The 15,086-nt window shown below is 37.9% G+C and overlaps 1 protein-coding gene across 8 annotated transcripts in view; it reads left to right on the top strand.

Moving 5' to 3' along the window:
* LOC134746121 (kazrin) overlaps positions 1-15,086 on the top strand; it is a 125,682-nt gene that overhangs the window by 87,669 nt on the left and 22,927 nt on the right. For all 8 annotated transcript variants that reach the window (XM_063680390.1, XM_063680391.1, XM_063680394.1 and 5 more), the window contains 6 exons: positions 833-1,097; positions 1,570-1,821; positions 5,906-6,027; positions 7,248-7,413; positions 13,243-13,370; positions 14,671-14,847. In XM_063680390.1, the coding sequence (XP_063536460.1) occupies positions 833-1,097; positions 1,570-1,821; positions 5,906-6,027; positions 7,248-7,413; positions 13,243-13,370; positions 14,671-14,847 (1,110 nt within the window). The remainder of the gene's footprint in view (positions 1-832; positions 1,098-1,569; positions 1,822-5,905; positions 6,028-7,247; positions 7,414-13,242; positions 13,371-14,670; positions 14,848-15,086) is intronic.

Here is a 15,086-nt window from a genome sequence, read left to right as displayed (position 1 = left end):
TAGAAGGCATTCATTGCTTAGATTAATAGACGGAGATAAGGCATCGTTGGCCCCGAGAAATGTACGGCGGGTATATTGAGTCCACGAAGCGAAGTCGCTTTCATAAACCATCTAATAATTAATTAATGCTATGAATAGAGAGCAGCGAAAATTATGTATTTACATGCTAGCTTTTTATGGAGAATGTTGCTGTTGTCGATATAAGCTGGAACTGTGACGACTATATTACAAGGTGCCTTTTGCTATCAGTTCGTTATACTTACTTTTAAATTATACACTAGCATGTTTATTCATATACTGCGATAAACACAAAAGGAACGCCGTATACGTGAACGCTGTGGCAGGTTTTGTAGCTTGAATGTAGCGATGTTGTCGCCGAAACTAGTTTCATGCGTTGAACGAAATAAATATAGAAAAGCCCCCTATGTAAATCTTAACAAACCCGTGTTAAAGTTTGTCTCTTTCTAACAAACACGAATGTCAAAATGACGAATAAGGAAAAACGAATATCAACAGGTTTTTAGCCTTCACAAACGTGTACAGTTGTTGTGCATAATTATTTTCCATCGTATTGCTATTTCTGTCAGTCTCGGTACAAAACGTACTGAGGTTGATTGAAGTAGCATGACAAATACGAACGTTTCCGAGAAAGTACGATGGAAAACAATTATATACTACATCTGTATGAATAATGCCATAGACGTTAAGCTTAGTATGCTTCTGTATGAGACAGTAAAATAGCAACAACAGCAAACACGTTTCATCGCAGGTATAAGTCATCTTGAAGTCCTAGTTTCATACATCTGAAACTAATTTTCTAAAATTCTCGCAGGCGAAACTCCGCAAGATGGTGGACGAGCAGGTGTCCGTCGGCGCCCGCGTGGAGGCGGAGGCGGAGCCCGAGCCCGCCGACCCCCTCATCACACCTGCCAGCTCCGTGTTTAGCTCCGATGTGCCCCCGGCTCCCCCTGAGCGAAGACTGCTTATGGGCACCTTAGACAAACCCCGGAATAGCTCACTAAATGGTGACAAGGAGGCCACACTTAACAGAGGAGCTAGGCTTTCCATTAGAAATGGAAAAGATAATCCTTTTATAGGTCAGTCATTATATCATAGTATGAATTATTTAGATTTCCATCTCTAGGGTTCCGTACCCAAAGGGTAAAAACGGGACCCTATTACTAAGACTCCGCTGTCCGTCTTTCCGTCTATCTGTCACTAGGCTGTATCTCATGAATCGTAAGTAAGCTAATAGACAGTTGAAATTTTCACAGATGATGTATTTCTGTTGCCGCTATAACAACAAATATTAAAAAGTACGGAACCCTCGGTGCGCGAGTCCGACTCGCACTTGGCCGGTTTTTTTACTGATGTGCCGCCTAAAAACAAAAACAGACTGGCCACATACACTCGACAGCTTGACCAAAGAAAATATCCTCACAGGCGCTGGCAAGGCGATGTAAATTTTTCTGCTGTCTCTTGCTATTTTTCCATTCCACCTTATATATTATTAAAGATGACGCCTGACATCCCATTTATAGTAACAATGTGTTTGTCTTCTTGTTTTAGATGATGACAATAAAGAAAATCAAGCGAATGGTAAACTTGAATCGCCAATCAAATGGTCGACGCAGAACGGGAGTGACAGCGGGACATACGCCGAAATTGGTATTGAAGGAAACAGTAATGCGAGCGATAGGAATATTCTGGATCCGGCGGATAGTTCTGAAGAAGAGGTCCCTTTACCCGACGCGACCTCGCCGGGGAGGAGTAGTGATGGACCCGAACCTAGAGCTGATATTACTGCTACTCTCGAAGGAGGTAATTTCTTAACTTCCTTTGTATAATTTCTTAAGTATCCAAAATCTTTGAAAGAAACGCAGCGGAGTTTGATCTGGACGTATACTTCCAACTTAAACAAGACCACAAACAAATAGTGCTTTTTAAGAAGGTAGCGAGTAAGGTGTGATGATGGCGGGCGGACTGCATTTGGTATTTAGACTGTCAACGTAGCGAATACTCGTCAATCTTTGAATGTTAAAAGTTTCCATAGGTTATCAGAACATTTAAAAAACCGGCCAAGTGTGAGTTGGACTCGCGCACGAAGGGTTTCGTACCATAACGCAAAAAGCGGCAAAAAAATCAAGTTTGTTGTATGGGAGCCCCACTTAAATATTTATTTTATTCTGTTTATAGTATTTGTTTTTATAGCGGCAACACAAATAAATCATCTTTGAAAATTTCAACTGTCTAGCTATCACGGTTCATGAGATACAGTCTGGTGACAGACGGACAGTCTGACATACAGCGGACGGACAGCGGAGTCTTAGTAAAAGGGTCCCGTTTTTACCCTTTGGGTGCGGAACCCTAAAAAAGGGGTTTCATTTATGTATCTTAATGGTAGGTAACTATTATTTATATGATACACATTCAAATTAAAATATCATTTCTTTACCACATTCCGGAGGCAAAACAAAAGAATATAACGGATATTGTTAGTTAGCAAGAAATGATTTAAAGACTTATCGCACAAGATACAACAATTTCGTGTTTTGTTTATCTTAAATCCCGTAGTCCAGGGGATAATAGTTGGTAACTAGAAGTCTGCTGTTTGCGTTTCCGACGAAGGAGCTAGTTTGGAAACTGTTTGTAATTCCTCGTTGTTAGCCGAGGATTTTAATAGTCTGTTGGAACGTCTTTTCAAAGAAACTCATCAAAACAGTTACGGTTCAATAAATCTCCGTTTATCTACTGCCAGGCAAAACACAACCTATATCTTGAAATTTTCATCTTCTTTGACTTAGAATCCTGTAAAAAGTGAAAATGCCTTATCGTTCAAAGAAAAAGATTGGTTTGCTAATCAGCGAATCAATAACGCCACAAAAGTTGATACGTAGGTATATGTCGTCAATTCTTAATAAACTCGTGTCAAGAAAGCATTGTTTCATAATACTGGGAGATGAACAAGTTGCTCGTTGTGTAAGCATCCATACGTACCGTCAGCGGCACCCCTCGGGCCCGTAATGAGCCTGTAGCCCAGGGGAATAACTGGAATAAGCTCATTTGCCGTCTAACTGCACAACCGACAACTTTAAAAGAATGAAACTTTTCCTCCACCTTGTAAGTTATTTGTCATTTAATTCTTTCCGCGATCTTTAATTAAAATTAAAGCTTAGGCACGCACTCATTATGTATTTGGGCGGAAAAGTTTCGACGTTGCTCTTTAACAAGTTGTTTAAATGTTAAGTGGTGCTAAGCGTCTGTGGTAATCACGACCCTCAGCAATGAGGATACGACTGGGAAGAAGAAATGTTAAATTGAAATTTGAGGTAAAGTCCTTATATTAAGTCTCCTTATATTGTATGATTGTTCACAGACTGTGTCTCTAATACGATCAACAATTTCTATGGTAGGTTATTCAATAAGAAGTCGATTAATAAGCATTTTTAATTCAATGGATTTTATCGAAAAAGTTTACTTTAAATTAAATAAAAAAACTTGTTTAATATTAAAACAACACTAATCAAATTTGCTTTTGCATAGTAAGATATTTAATAAGTAACGAGCTACGGTGTTGTATTTAATACCAAGATTCATTAGGCATTTGTAGATCCTTAGAGACCTTCAAACGACAATTTTGTCGCAGTTATTGGAGAATTTAAAAATATTAGGACTGTTAGAGGGTCACTGTGACATGCCTCACCAGGTATATTATCGTGTAACTAGTTGTTCTACTAAAAGATCTGCTAAATCATGTATGAGATTTATCCGACTAGATAGAATTATGGGATCAGTGCGAAATTGGAAGGCGCCGCGCGATTTATCTACCTTCGCCCTAAACGGAGCCGGCTTTGGGCCGCGATAATACGAGCTCAAGTGCTCCGCAGCTCATTTGCTCTAAGATAATTTGTCACAATTCCTTAATTTTTTCCTCAAGGAATATTCAACAGACTGATTATATCTTATCTATGAGTTTCTTTTTTTCCAATAACCCTTTTGTGTTATCTCTGATTTGTGTCGGGAAATTAAAGGATCTGTCTGGATGAGAATAATTACCCGAAGCGGGAAGTTATTGCCGGGTGAAGTCAATATGTCTCTTTCATTGCGAGAAGCTACAATGAAGTAGGCGTCGTGAACACCTGCGGCAGATAGTGTTGGTGGGAACTCAACTTTACGAGTGTGTTTGTACTATTCTACTCAGTTTTACAACTTAAGATTTTAGTATATTTTTATATTAGTCATGTCACGTATTTAAGTTTTAAAATTACCTCAGCCGCTTATTCGTAAATAATAATGTGTAAAAAGCGTGAATGTTTAAATCAGTTTTTAGTAATGTGTCCCTCGAGGCGTATTTAATTCTGATTGCCATAACACCTGTCTCATTTGATCTGGTTTTGTTATGGATACGATCTGAGTGAAAGTGACGTTTCTGGTCGAAAAAATGTCGCTGCACGCGCACTGAGAGATCATATACATAACAAATCCAGATCAAATTGATAACCTGTTATTACAATCAGAATACGCCTCCCTATTAGAGTATTTTTGAAGCGTGACCCTGAAGGACTAGTGTATTATATTATTTTATTGTGGTGCGAAGGTGTCATGTAAATTTAATAAATAAGGTTTTATTTAAATAATACCAAAGGAAAAAAATAGACGTATAAAAGCCTGTGTTATATATAGATACAACGTGTCTTAAAAATTGTTATAAAATAATTACGTAACTGGTTACTCTTTGTAAGTGATTACAACCTATAATAAGTTCAAAACTCAAGCTTAGTACTGACATTGAGAAGACTAGGTAAATAACTAGTCTACAAATATGCAACCGAGGACTTTTAACAACACTAGCATTGGCTTGATGCGTGTTACGTACGTACGTAGGTAATCGATTTGTCTGGACCGGCCCGAGCTGCGGGTTTCGTGACTGGGGAAACTTTCACGTTATTACTATGTTTACGTCGCCATAAGCTATTCCATTTGTATGACTGCGGCGGCGGCACGCCACACTTAAACAAAAGCTTTCATATGCCGGCTAATGGTGGGTGTCGTATAAACCTCATGTATTAATAAACTGTGGTTAAACTTTCTACTGGCTTTTAACGACAATGGAGTTGTAAGCGATCAAATCTATATCTAGATCAGAATCTTGTACCCATCTAAACCGTAATTCAAAGTAAAGTAACTTGTTTTAGTCTGTATGTTATATTACTTAGTTTATTTTAATATTTAAGTTCCGTGGTCCACGGAACTTAAATAAACGGACCGTGGAGGAGTCAATTAAATATTGTTGATTTTAGAAAACTGGACGTTTTAAACTATAAAGACTTACCTATAAATAAAGTTACGATTGCGGAGTTTAATTTGCTTTTTCCCAACTCTGATACTTTACTCATCAAAACAGGGTGTAGGTTTATAAACGAGCTCAAACTTGGAAAACAAATTACGGGAAAAGACTGCAGATGTAAACATTTGACGAAGAATCAAAGTCCTTTAAAAAGCTCCAAGTTGTAACACCTTTACAACAATGTATTCCAAGTAAATTATGACTTGCTTTTCTCTAAAATGATGTAAAATGATGGCGTAAAATGATGGTAAAAATTCACAGATCACTTAAAATACTGGCTGGATCACTGACGCTCTCATTTCAGTTGCGTATAGTAGGTATTACCCCTTACCTTATTCATAAAACTTAACAACCTCTTACAAACCTTTGTAAAATGTTATATAATTACTTAATTATATGCGGCTAATTATAAGAAGATTGTATTAAAAAAAAATTAGTATGTTTGACATTTCCTTATAAGAATTTCTTTGTGTGGTGATCACAAGTCTATGTCAATGGTTAATAATGTGAAGCCAATGGGAGGTAGTCTATGTTTACAAAAATGTGTTTGTTAAACAGAGGCGGCGTCCCCCGGCGGGCGATCGGACCGTTCGCGGCAGGAAGAGGTCCCGGCCTCCCCGGGGATGCTGACGGCCGCGCAGCTGGCTAGGCGGCTGAGGGTCGAGAACGAACGCTTGCAGGTGAACAATTTTACATTACGTGACTTTTATCCTAAATCTAACTCATTGCATAACGAACTTTATCCTGACATCACTAAAGCTCACTTTCCTTTGATGTTTGTCGGAAGCGTAACGGGGTCGTTACGTCAAAATTTGTTTACAGTGGAGAATGATACGCTTGGGAACATTCTTTACGTAGCCGTTATACTGGGATACACTCTTTGGCCGTATGTAGGTCCGCAGAGACCTTTAAAATTGTGTAATGCATGTGAAATGCAATTGAATAAGATATTTGATACTTAACTACAAAATCTTTGAGGAATTGTAAAGGTCAATTTGAACACTTATCGTTTTCAAGCCCTTTAGAACAGTGACTAAAACGACATTTCAAGTAGATACAAAATACTTTTGTCAACACAGTGAGGAAACAAAGCTAGATTTTAAATAAAATATACTCACTATTGGAGTAAATTTTCCAAAACCCGATGTCCTATTGTAATAAAATAGGTAGAGGCGGACCAAGCCAACACTGCATACCATTTGCAATGACATAGTGTGGTAATGTCTATTAATATAAAATTTCTATGAAAATGTGTGGTTGTTCTGTTCAAGTCGGTGCAAAGTTAGCTTAGATGGACTTTATTCTACCATCTCTTATAGATGTCGTTGTCGTTAGCCACCAAAAACGATTGTACAGGTGCGTTAGGATAAGATTGAAAGGGTTTTTCATGCGGAGTAAGGTGAAAAGTCGCCCGTAATGCTTCGGCATACGGACGATTTTTTGTCTTACAATCAATCAATCCCCTGGCTTTTATCCCTATTTGGGTTCAGCCCTCCTGATACTTTTTTGCCAATCTTGGCGGTTTTGCGTCATTTCTGGCGTTAAGCCCGTCGTCAGCAAGTCTTTTTGGACTGTCTGCATCCAGGTGGTTGGTGGGCGGCCTCTACCTCTTTTGCCTTCTTCTATGGCTAGTACCTCTCGAGTCATGTGGTCTTCATTTCGGCGCATTACGTGGCCGACCCAGCGCAGGCGGATTTCTTGCATTTTATGCGGTATTTCGGCCACTGAACGACCCCCGGATGTATCTATTTTGGATCCTGTCTAGTCTGGTCACCTGGATTTTTTGTCTTACCCCTCATGAAAATCCCGTTCAATCTTACCCCAACGCACCTTATTCATCAAATGTCAGAGCGGTTATCTTCTTAAATATAATTCGTGGTATAATTTTCCTTGTAAACAGGCTGAATTAACACGAGTCCGTCGGCTGCTGGTAGCGGCAGCAGAGAGAGGCGAGGCTGGGACAGCGTTATTAGAGAGGACGAAGGCAGAGGGCGAGACGGACGCTGCGCCACTTGACCCTCAGCTTCTGGAAAGAGAGCTACTGCTTGCCAGAGAGGCTGTGACGTGTAAGTCATGATAACGTCATGTGAACGAAATTGGTCTAAATAATTTTAACATTTTCGCTTATACACTTATAGTCTTATGTGCACAGTCAGTAAAACTGCTGGCTTAGTACCCCTGTATACAAACATGTATGCAGGGGTGCTAAGCTAATACTTTAAAGCTGACTATACCTATATAGGCGCGAGCACAATGAACTATGAGCAACGTTAAAAGAATATCAATTTATATTTCGACACAATTTATTTCAATTGCTACTAGGAATTTAGGTCAAAAAGAGCGCGGAGTTGACGTATTAATTTTCTTTGTGAATTTGTTTGCTTTGGTGATTTTCTATTACGTTATTTTACCCAATCAATTGCTTTTATTTTGCACAAAGGCATATTAATGATTGTTCTCATCAAGTGAAATGAATCTGACCTTTAGAAATATTTGTTGTACGATCGCGCTAATCGAGTGGTAAACGAATTTCGCCCGTAATTTGTTCGGGTGCCAGGAACAAAGGCAGAGTTAATAGGAAAATGGCCTTTAATGTTCTGCTGTAGGAGTACAATTGGAGTCGTGATTGGCGTAAACGAGGTAGTGAGGCGACGCAGCTTGCGAGCTAATAGCCCGTGACAATGTTTGCGGCCTAAGCGTCCGTAAATTTGTTTGTAAGTTTGTAACACATGCTTTAACTGCCGGACGATGAACCATATGCGATGTTTAGCGTTGCGTTAAATAGTCCTTTTACCTGACTTAGTAACTGACTACCTTAAAGTACTAACTCAAAGAAAATGGATTGATTATTTCTCGATCATTATAACAAAAATTCAGCACGAGCGTTTCGAAAATAAGAAAACAATTGCAAGAATATTCTAAAATAGTATTGTCCATAGTTAAGAAAAATTTTAATAGACAAAGTCTTCTATAACCTAAAAGAATTTTATAACTCTGTAAACCTAAATGTATATTAAAATTTAGTTTAAGATAAAATAAATTGTATGCCCGAAAAGGGTAAAACTGATGATACCCATAAAAAAAATGTACCTAGCTATACTTCTTGTACCTACACAGTTTGAACAATAAATGTTTCTGATTTCTGATTTCTGAATTGGTAAAAAACTAAAAAAAAATGCTTTAACTTATACTAGGTAATAATTGTGTAGATATAGAAACTTTTTATCATTCGGTGCCAATGTACATACCTTGCGAACAGGGACCGGCCCGCTATCCCTTATCGGGGTTTTATAAGGGTATTGCATAAGGCTTAACTCACCATACCCTTTGCCAGACGAAACCCTTTGTTTTGGTTTTAAAAACCCTTATATAAAGCTACCACATTTGAGTAATCGGTAGCCTAAATACCCTTACAAAACCCTTATCATCCGCTCACCAACACCTTGCATATTGCTTATAAGGGTTAGCTTTATAAAGGGCTTCCCTTTTAGCATATAAGCGTGCTAATTTAAGTCGTCTACCTTGTTCATAAAGCACACATTACTTCGAATCCGAGCGATCGTCGGCGGCGACGGCGGCGTTCTTTGACTAGGCACGTATTTTCTTTCCTTTTCATACACTACCGTAGATATATACTAATCCTGTCTCTTCACGCAAAGGGAAACCTTTATAAAAAGCGCTTAAAGATAAGGGTAACCCTTATTAAGAGCTAGCCTTATTTTTGGTTAGCTTTTCGGTAAGGGTTAGTCAAAGGTAAGGGTATGAATGGGCTTGCAGTTCAAAAGGGAAAGTCTTTCAATGTGTTAGCCGTGTTTAAGTGTCGCCCATTGAAAGGGTTTTATCGCGGAAAGGGTTGTCCGGTCCCTGCTTGCGAATTTCTTAATTGCATTATAGTTTGACGTATGATGTGTGTGTAAACAATCTTTTGCAATAATGTAAGTTGAAGTAAGTATGTATGAAGTAAGTAGCTGATGTGGAAAATGTTAAAACTCCCCGTTCTCATATACATTTTGAAAGTAATTTAATATCACAAGCATAATGAGCCTACATTAATAACGAACTGGAGCGGACGTAGGTAATTCCGGCTGCGCATATGACTACAATTTATTACATTGCAAGGAGAAAGTTTCTTACTACTTTACTAGGGCCCGAAAAGTTACCAAGTAGAGCAGTAATTAAATGTTCTCCAATATGCTCGGAAATGTTCATCTGTTGTACCAAAAATAGTACGGGAAGTTCTTCTTTATGGTCAAACTCAAATTAAATAAATTCAAATCATTATTGTCCTCTTTAAGCGGACGGGAAGTTATTACGGTATTGTTTTTTACCTTTTAAAAATATGTAATGTACCCATTAAGAAAAACATATCAAACAGCCAATTATTATTATAGCCGCGTCTACATGGGTCAGCAGTCATTTCAAGCTATAGAATAGAGTGAGATAGGAAGATAAACCAACTTCTTCTTCTTCAACTTTTTACTGGACCGTCGTGTATGATCGTGCGAATACTGCTTAATAAAATCAAAGATAGATATAACTCCGTAATAGATGGATACAGTCTAAGGAAAAAAGGTGCCTCGAAAATCACGAAAATTTGATTCTCGATCAGACGGCGCCACTAGATTTGGCCTAATCTCGTATAGAGGGCGTTGACGGTTTCGTTTGTTATTTATAATTTTAACGCATATCAGTGAAAGAACATCGGTCAAAATCATATAAAAATAATTAATGCAAATAAAAAAATCATTTATCGGTATTTAAATACATTTTAACGTATTTTTATAAATCTTCATTTTTAGTTTTAAAGTATGTCGATAGATGGCAGTGAATTTACAGTGGTTACAAAATTTACTATGACAGTACCGCTCTATCTTATTATATCCCTCTTTGATAAAATCAAAGACTATAATATATCTTTTATATATTTTTTAAAGATCTCAGGCGTTCACATATACAGCTTTTATTGCACAATTAAGTTGAATGAACGAATATTAAATGGTACCTACTGAATGGCAGACATGGCAGTATGAGTTGTGCCTTTAACTTTAAAAAAAATATTAACGAGGGAGATTGTTTTTGACGTTTTTGATATGAAGGTTCGATTAAAGTGATGCTTGATGCTAAAATAATGATTATTTTACTTTATTTGGAGAAAACACTATATGTATATGTATATGCCTCGGCAGGAATAGCAATTCGTGGATTCGTCTTCTTTGTCGGACTCTGCTTCGCTTAGTCCGACAGAATCGATACTCGTACACGAATTGCCATTTCCCGGCCTCTGCAATAAAGTTGTCTTGTACAACATAGTTACTTTATTTTTTGTAAGTACCTAACAATCAAGGTTCTTCGTCGTAAATAGGTAGTATTAAATTGGTAGTATTTATTTAGCACTCGTAAAAGTTGTCAATACATAGGTACGTACGTACAATAGTACACCTAGCTACAAAAAAGCATACACGGGTTACATGAATGAAATGAAAATGACAATGAACATTTTTAATTTATAGTCTGAAATTCTCCCACGTATTTGTTTAAATATTTACCCGTGCGGCCAGCAACACGATAAATTTTATTATTCATAAAGATTCGTAACTTCATTATTTGTAAAGTCGTATGCAAAATCATCTCAGATTTTAATGGATTAAAATAACGCCATTAAAATGTATTGGCTTTTATACGAGATAAATATTGCAAAATGGTTGACAAAGATGTTCCATTTGATCCACGTTGATAGTTTCATCATATCCATGAGGCCCACAATTCGAACATACATTTTGGGAACAAAATGATGTCATTTTGTTGTCATTCGTCAGTGCATCTCGCTCGCGCCAATAAATGTACGAACAAGTACGAGCGCGAATAACATGTACATAAAATGCATGTTTGAATTGGCCTCCATGCCTCCATATCTCCTCTAAAGTAAACTAAAGCGATCAAAGTACCTAAGTAGGCCATTTGTAGCGTACCGCTCACGACGCACCTAAAGCGGGCGAGTCGTTTGATAAACTACATAATAATTCGAAAAGTAGCTTAGACACAGACTTACTCTCTATAGACTGCTTATTCAAGAATATAGAAAGACTCGCAGTGTAACAACATTTTAGGTGCTCTTGTAGTTGCTGCACAGTTGCATGGAAACATTATGAATAAATGAATTCATTATGTGTCTATGTAATTTTGCAGCTTGCTGTAGGTATGTACATGCAAATGACTTGTTTCCCACATCAGTAGATTCCCACGCAGTGTGCAATGCTACTAAACTTAGATGCGATGGGAAGGGTTGGGTACGTGTGATGACTGCGAGGAGTTTTATAAGCTTCATCTAGCGAGTAAGTGACCTGTGAACATAGAACGTGCTGCATTGGCAGGCTGGTCACGTCGCCACGTTATGTGTGCTCCGCGGTAACTCCCACTGACATCCCACTAAAGCCATTACACTGACGAAAATCAAACTCGACGCCGTCACAATCGTGACCTACTTTTCTTGCGCATAATATTCCCTTCTTCCTCTTGCACCATTGCACTAACCCGGGGTTAACCGGGTAAACCTGGAGTTACCATAGTTACCAGTACAATTTGACACTGGGTTAACGGTTTAACCGCTTAACCCTGGGATAGTGGAATGGTGCAAGTGGGCCTTAGATAAATAAATTTACGTCAAAGAATTGTGCTTCAAAAAGAACAAATTTGGCTTTGGTAAACCAACTCTTTTACTTTACTCGTAATGAATTCTTTTTGTTGCTTATTGAAGCTAGTCACAAAGGATATTTTTTTCCACGAAGTATTTGTACTTGGAATATGAATACTCGTTACATTAACACTTTGAAACTTAGTTGTTACGTACGTAATCTGCCTATGTTAACAATCCTAGGCTCTCATCTTAATTATGTACGTATATAATCCGGATCAGGTAGCTACTTAGCATAGCAGACTAACGTATTTGTACATAAGGGTAAACACAGGGATCGCAAATGCACAGCTGCTCTGCCAGGTACGCCCAATGGAACGCCGATCAAAGGCCGCTTAGGCTCAACTGAGCCAATAAAGTGGGCTAATCGTTTGAGCCAATGCGCTGCCCAAGGGTTCTTTTCGACTAAATACATTTAAATTTTCAATATGCATACCGGCACACAATGTTCATGGAGTTAACTTTATAAATGGGATAGGTCTGAATTCAGAAAATGTATTAAACTAAGTAGAAGCATTTAAGATACTTTAGCGACACCAACACTCACGCCATTTACTAAGGTCTCTTGAGAGAGATGTCAAGCCTATAAAATGTATCTAAGTATCATTCTTAAGTTACTCCAAGTCATCTTACAATAGAAAATACATTTGAAAATGGCACGCTCTATGATAAACTAAACGGAACAGTTCGAATAAATACGGGGGAAATTGCGCACGAATCCCTTTCAAAGTAACATCAAATAGAGAATTGCACCAATATTTTCTGTCGTCACAGCGCTGAGAAACGGTCTTACAAAGCATATAAAAATATAGGACTTCTTTGGATCACTTCTATTCTCGCGTTGAAACGTTTGATATGTACATATTTTGTCCGAACCGAGGGAATGTCTAGAAACTGAACGACCAAGCACACAAGCCGCATGCAGGCGGACGGATGCGCTAAAAGAGTGACACTCGGGGTTTATTCTGTTCACAGTAGATGGCAACGGGGCAGAAATCTCGTCCATAAACCCTCTTTGATCTGTATCACGCCTTTCCCCAGTTACTCCAAACATATTCATGGCTGCAATGCTCTGGAGCGTGTTCAAAACGTACTAGTTTTACCAGTTTGTCGACTTATACCATTCAGAAAGGTATAAAAAATGCAGAGTTGTTTCTAGGTAGTATATTTCAAAAACGGAATAAATAGAACTTTTCTTTTACAGCTCTGAAAGCGGACAAAAAAAGGTTGAAAGCGGAAAAGTTTGACTTGCTCAACCAAATGAAGCAACTGTACGCTACCCTGGAGGACAAAGAGAAAGAACTGCGGGACTTCATCAGAAATTATGAGCAGGTAAACGCTATTCTAACCTGGTAATGAACAGTTTATTTCATCTCATCGCTCATGTCGTCTCGGACATGGGTATATTTGGTATCAGTACATTCAGTATGATGTCCTGAATACAAATATATGAGATGACAAGCACGAAAGTCGTGGGGGTAGTTGCTGTGACGTCAGTACAAAGTTTTTTACTTTTTTGTTTTAAACATACCATGTGGCATGTGAAAGGGTTTTGTGAGTAGATCATAAATATATAACATACTGTAACATTTTCACTACTTGGTCTAATAAATTATTAGCAAACGTTTAAAAATTTCACAATCCACAGTTGACTTTGAACTGCTCTGAATTGAAAATGACTAATTGGTTTATTCCTTCATAATAAGGGACCTATTTTAATAAACGGTCAGGTTTTATGTAAAGATAGCGTTTTAATTTTATAGTATCACGCGACATAATACCAAATTTCAATTTGCGAGTAACCGGATATTGTGATATTATTAATCAAAGTGCAGATATATACATTCCTGCGTTAATATCTCAAAATATAAATATAGTTTTCGTATTTGCGTCAAACAAAAGGAGTCCGAATTTTAATGAGCTTAAAATACTTGTATTCTTGGAAATATTATACAGCGGTAGCGCGATGGCTTTAAACAAGCATTATAATAAATTAAACAGAACTGCAGTTTGCCGCAAGTTCGTAGAGCGTAATTAAAACTACGTTTTGTTTCTATCCTTGCAAGTTGTACGTTTCAATTAGGTAATATTTATTTTGTCAAAATGTTCACTGACAAGTAAACAAAAACTATTTGTATGCATCACGGTCCGAAAATTTATCTTGGCATGCTTAATTAAACAGACATAGGTATACAAACCACATATTACAATTATTGTTTCATATATAAAAACAGCTTGATAAGTTTTCTTTGAGTTAGTGACAACTATGACGACTAATTGCATTTAATATCGGGACGTAAAAGACCCCTACCTACGGTGTAAAAAGTTAACAATCATTATTTATTTATAAAAATCTAATATCTATGTTGTAAAATTAGAACAGCACCCGTCGGGCTACTAAAGGCCATTATAGTTAATTTGACTGGACGTCGTCACCTGTTTAAATTGTATGAGCAATAACATAGTATAACATAATTATACAGTTGTTTGGCACGAGGTTACATTCTCGTATAGAAATAATATTTAAAAAACTATAGTTTTTAAATGAAGTTATAATATAAATAACTGTCGATTTTTTCCATCTTTCAAAAATAATTGCATAAGTATATGGAACTTATTCGTTTTCCTAAAGATGCGTTCCCGAGGTGGCGCGTCATCTGCACTCGGAGCAGAGCGCGCCGAACGCGAGCGCGAACGAGCGGCACTTCTTCGACACGCTCGCGACGAGGCCGAGCGTTCGCTGCAGTTAGCGGCCGCTCTCAGTGCGAGAGATACGCAGCTCAGGCATGCCAGAGAGCAACTGTTTGAGGTGAGTATCGGGTCAATTTGTGTTTTAGTTAGGTATGCGATCTGTTTCCCATACGATACTGATCTGTCAGTATCAAAAGTGGCATTTCTTCAACCAAAACGTCACTATTGACACTCACAGATCAGTTATCGTATCGGAATCAGATCGCACAGCTAAAATTCGAATTGGCCCGTATGATTTAACAAAGGTCGGCAACCCACCAACCAAAAAATATCTACCCATCACACGAGCATGAAATA

The sequence above is a fragment of the Cydia strobilella genome, chromosome 12 (assembly GCF_947568885.1).
Source record: "Cydia strobilella chromosome 12, ilCydStro3.1, whole genome shotgun sequence".
Taxonomy (NCBI): domain Eukaryota; kingdom Metazoa; phylum Arthropoda; class Insecta; order Lepidoptera; family Tortricidae; genus Cydia; species Cydia strobilella.
This window is presented reverse-complemented; position numbering and strand designations above follow the sequence as displayed.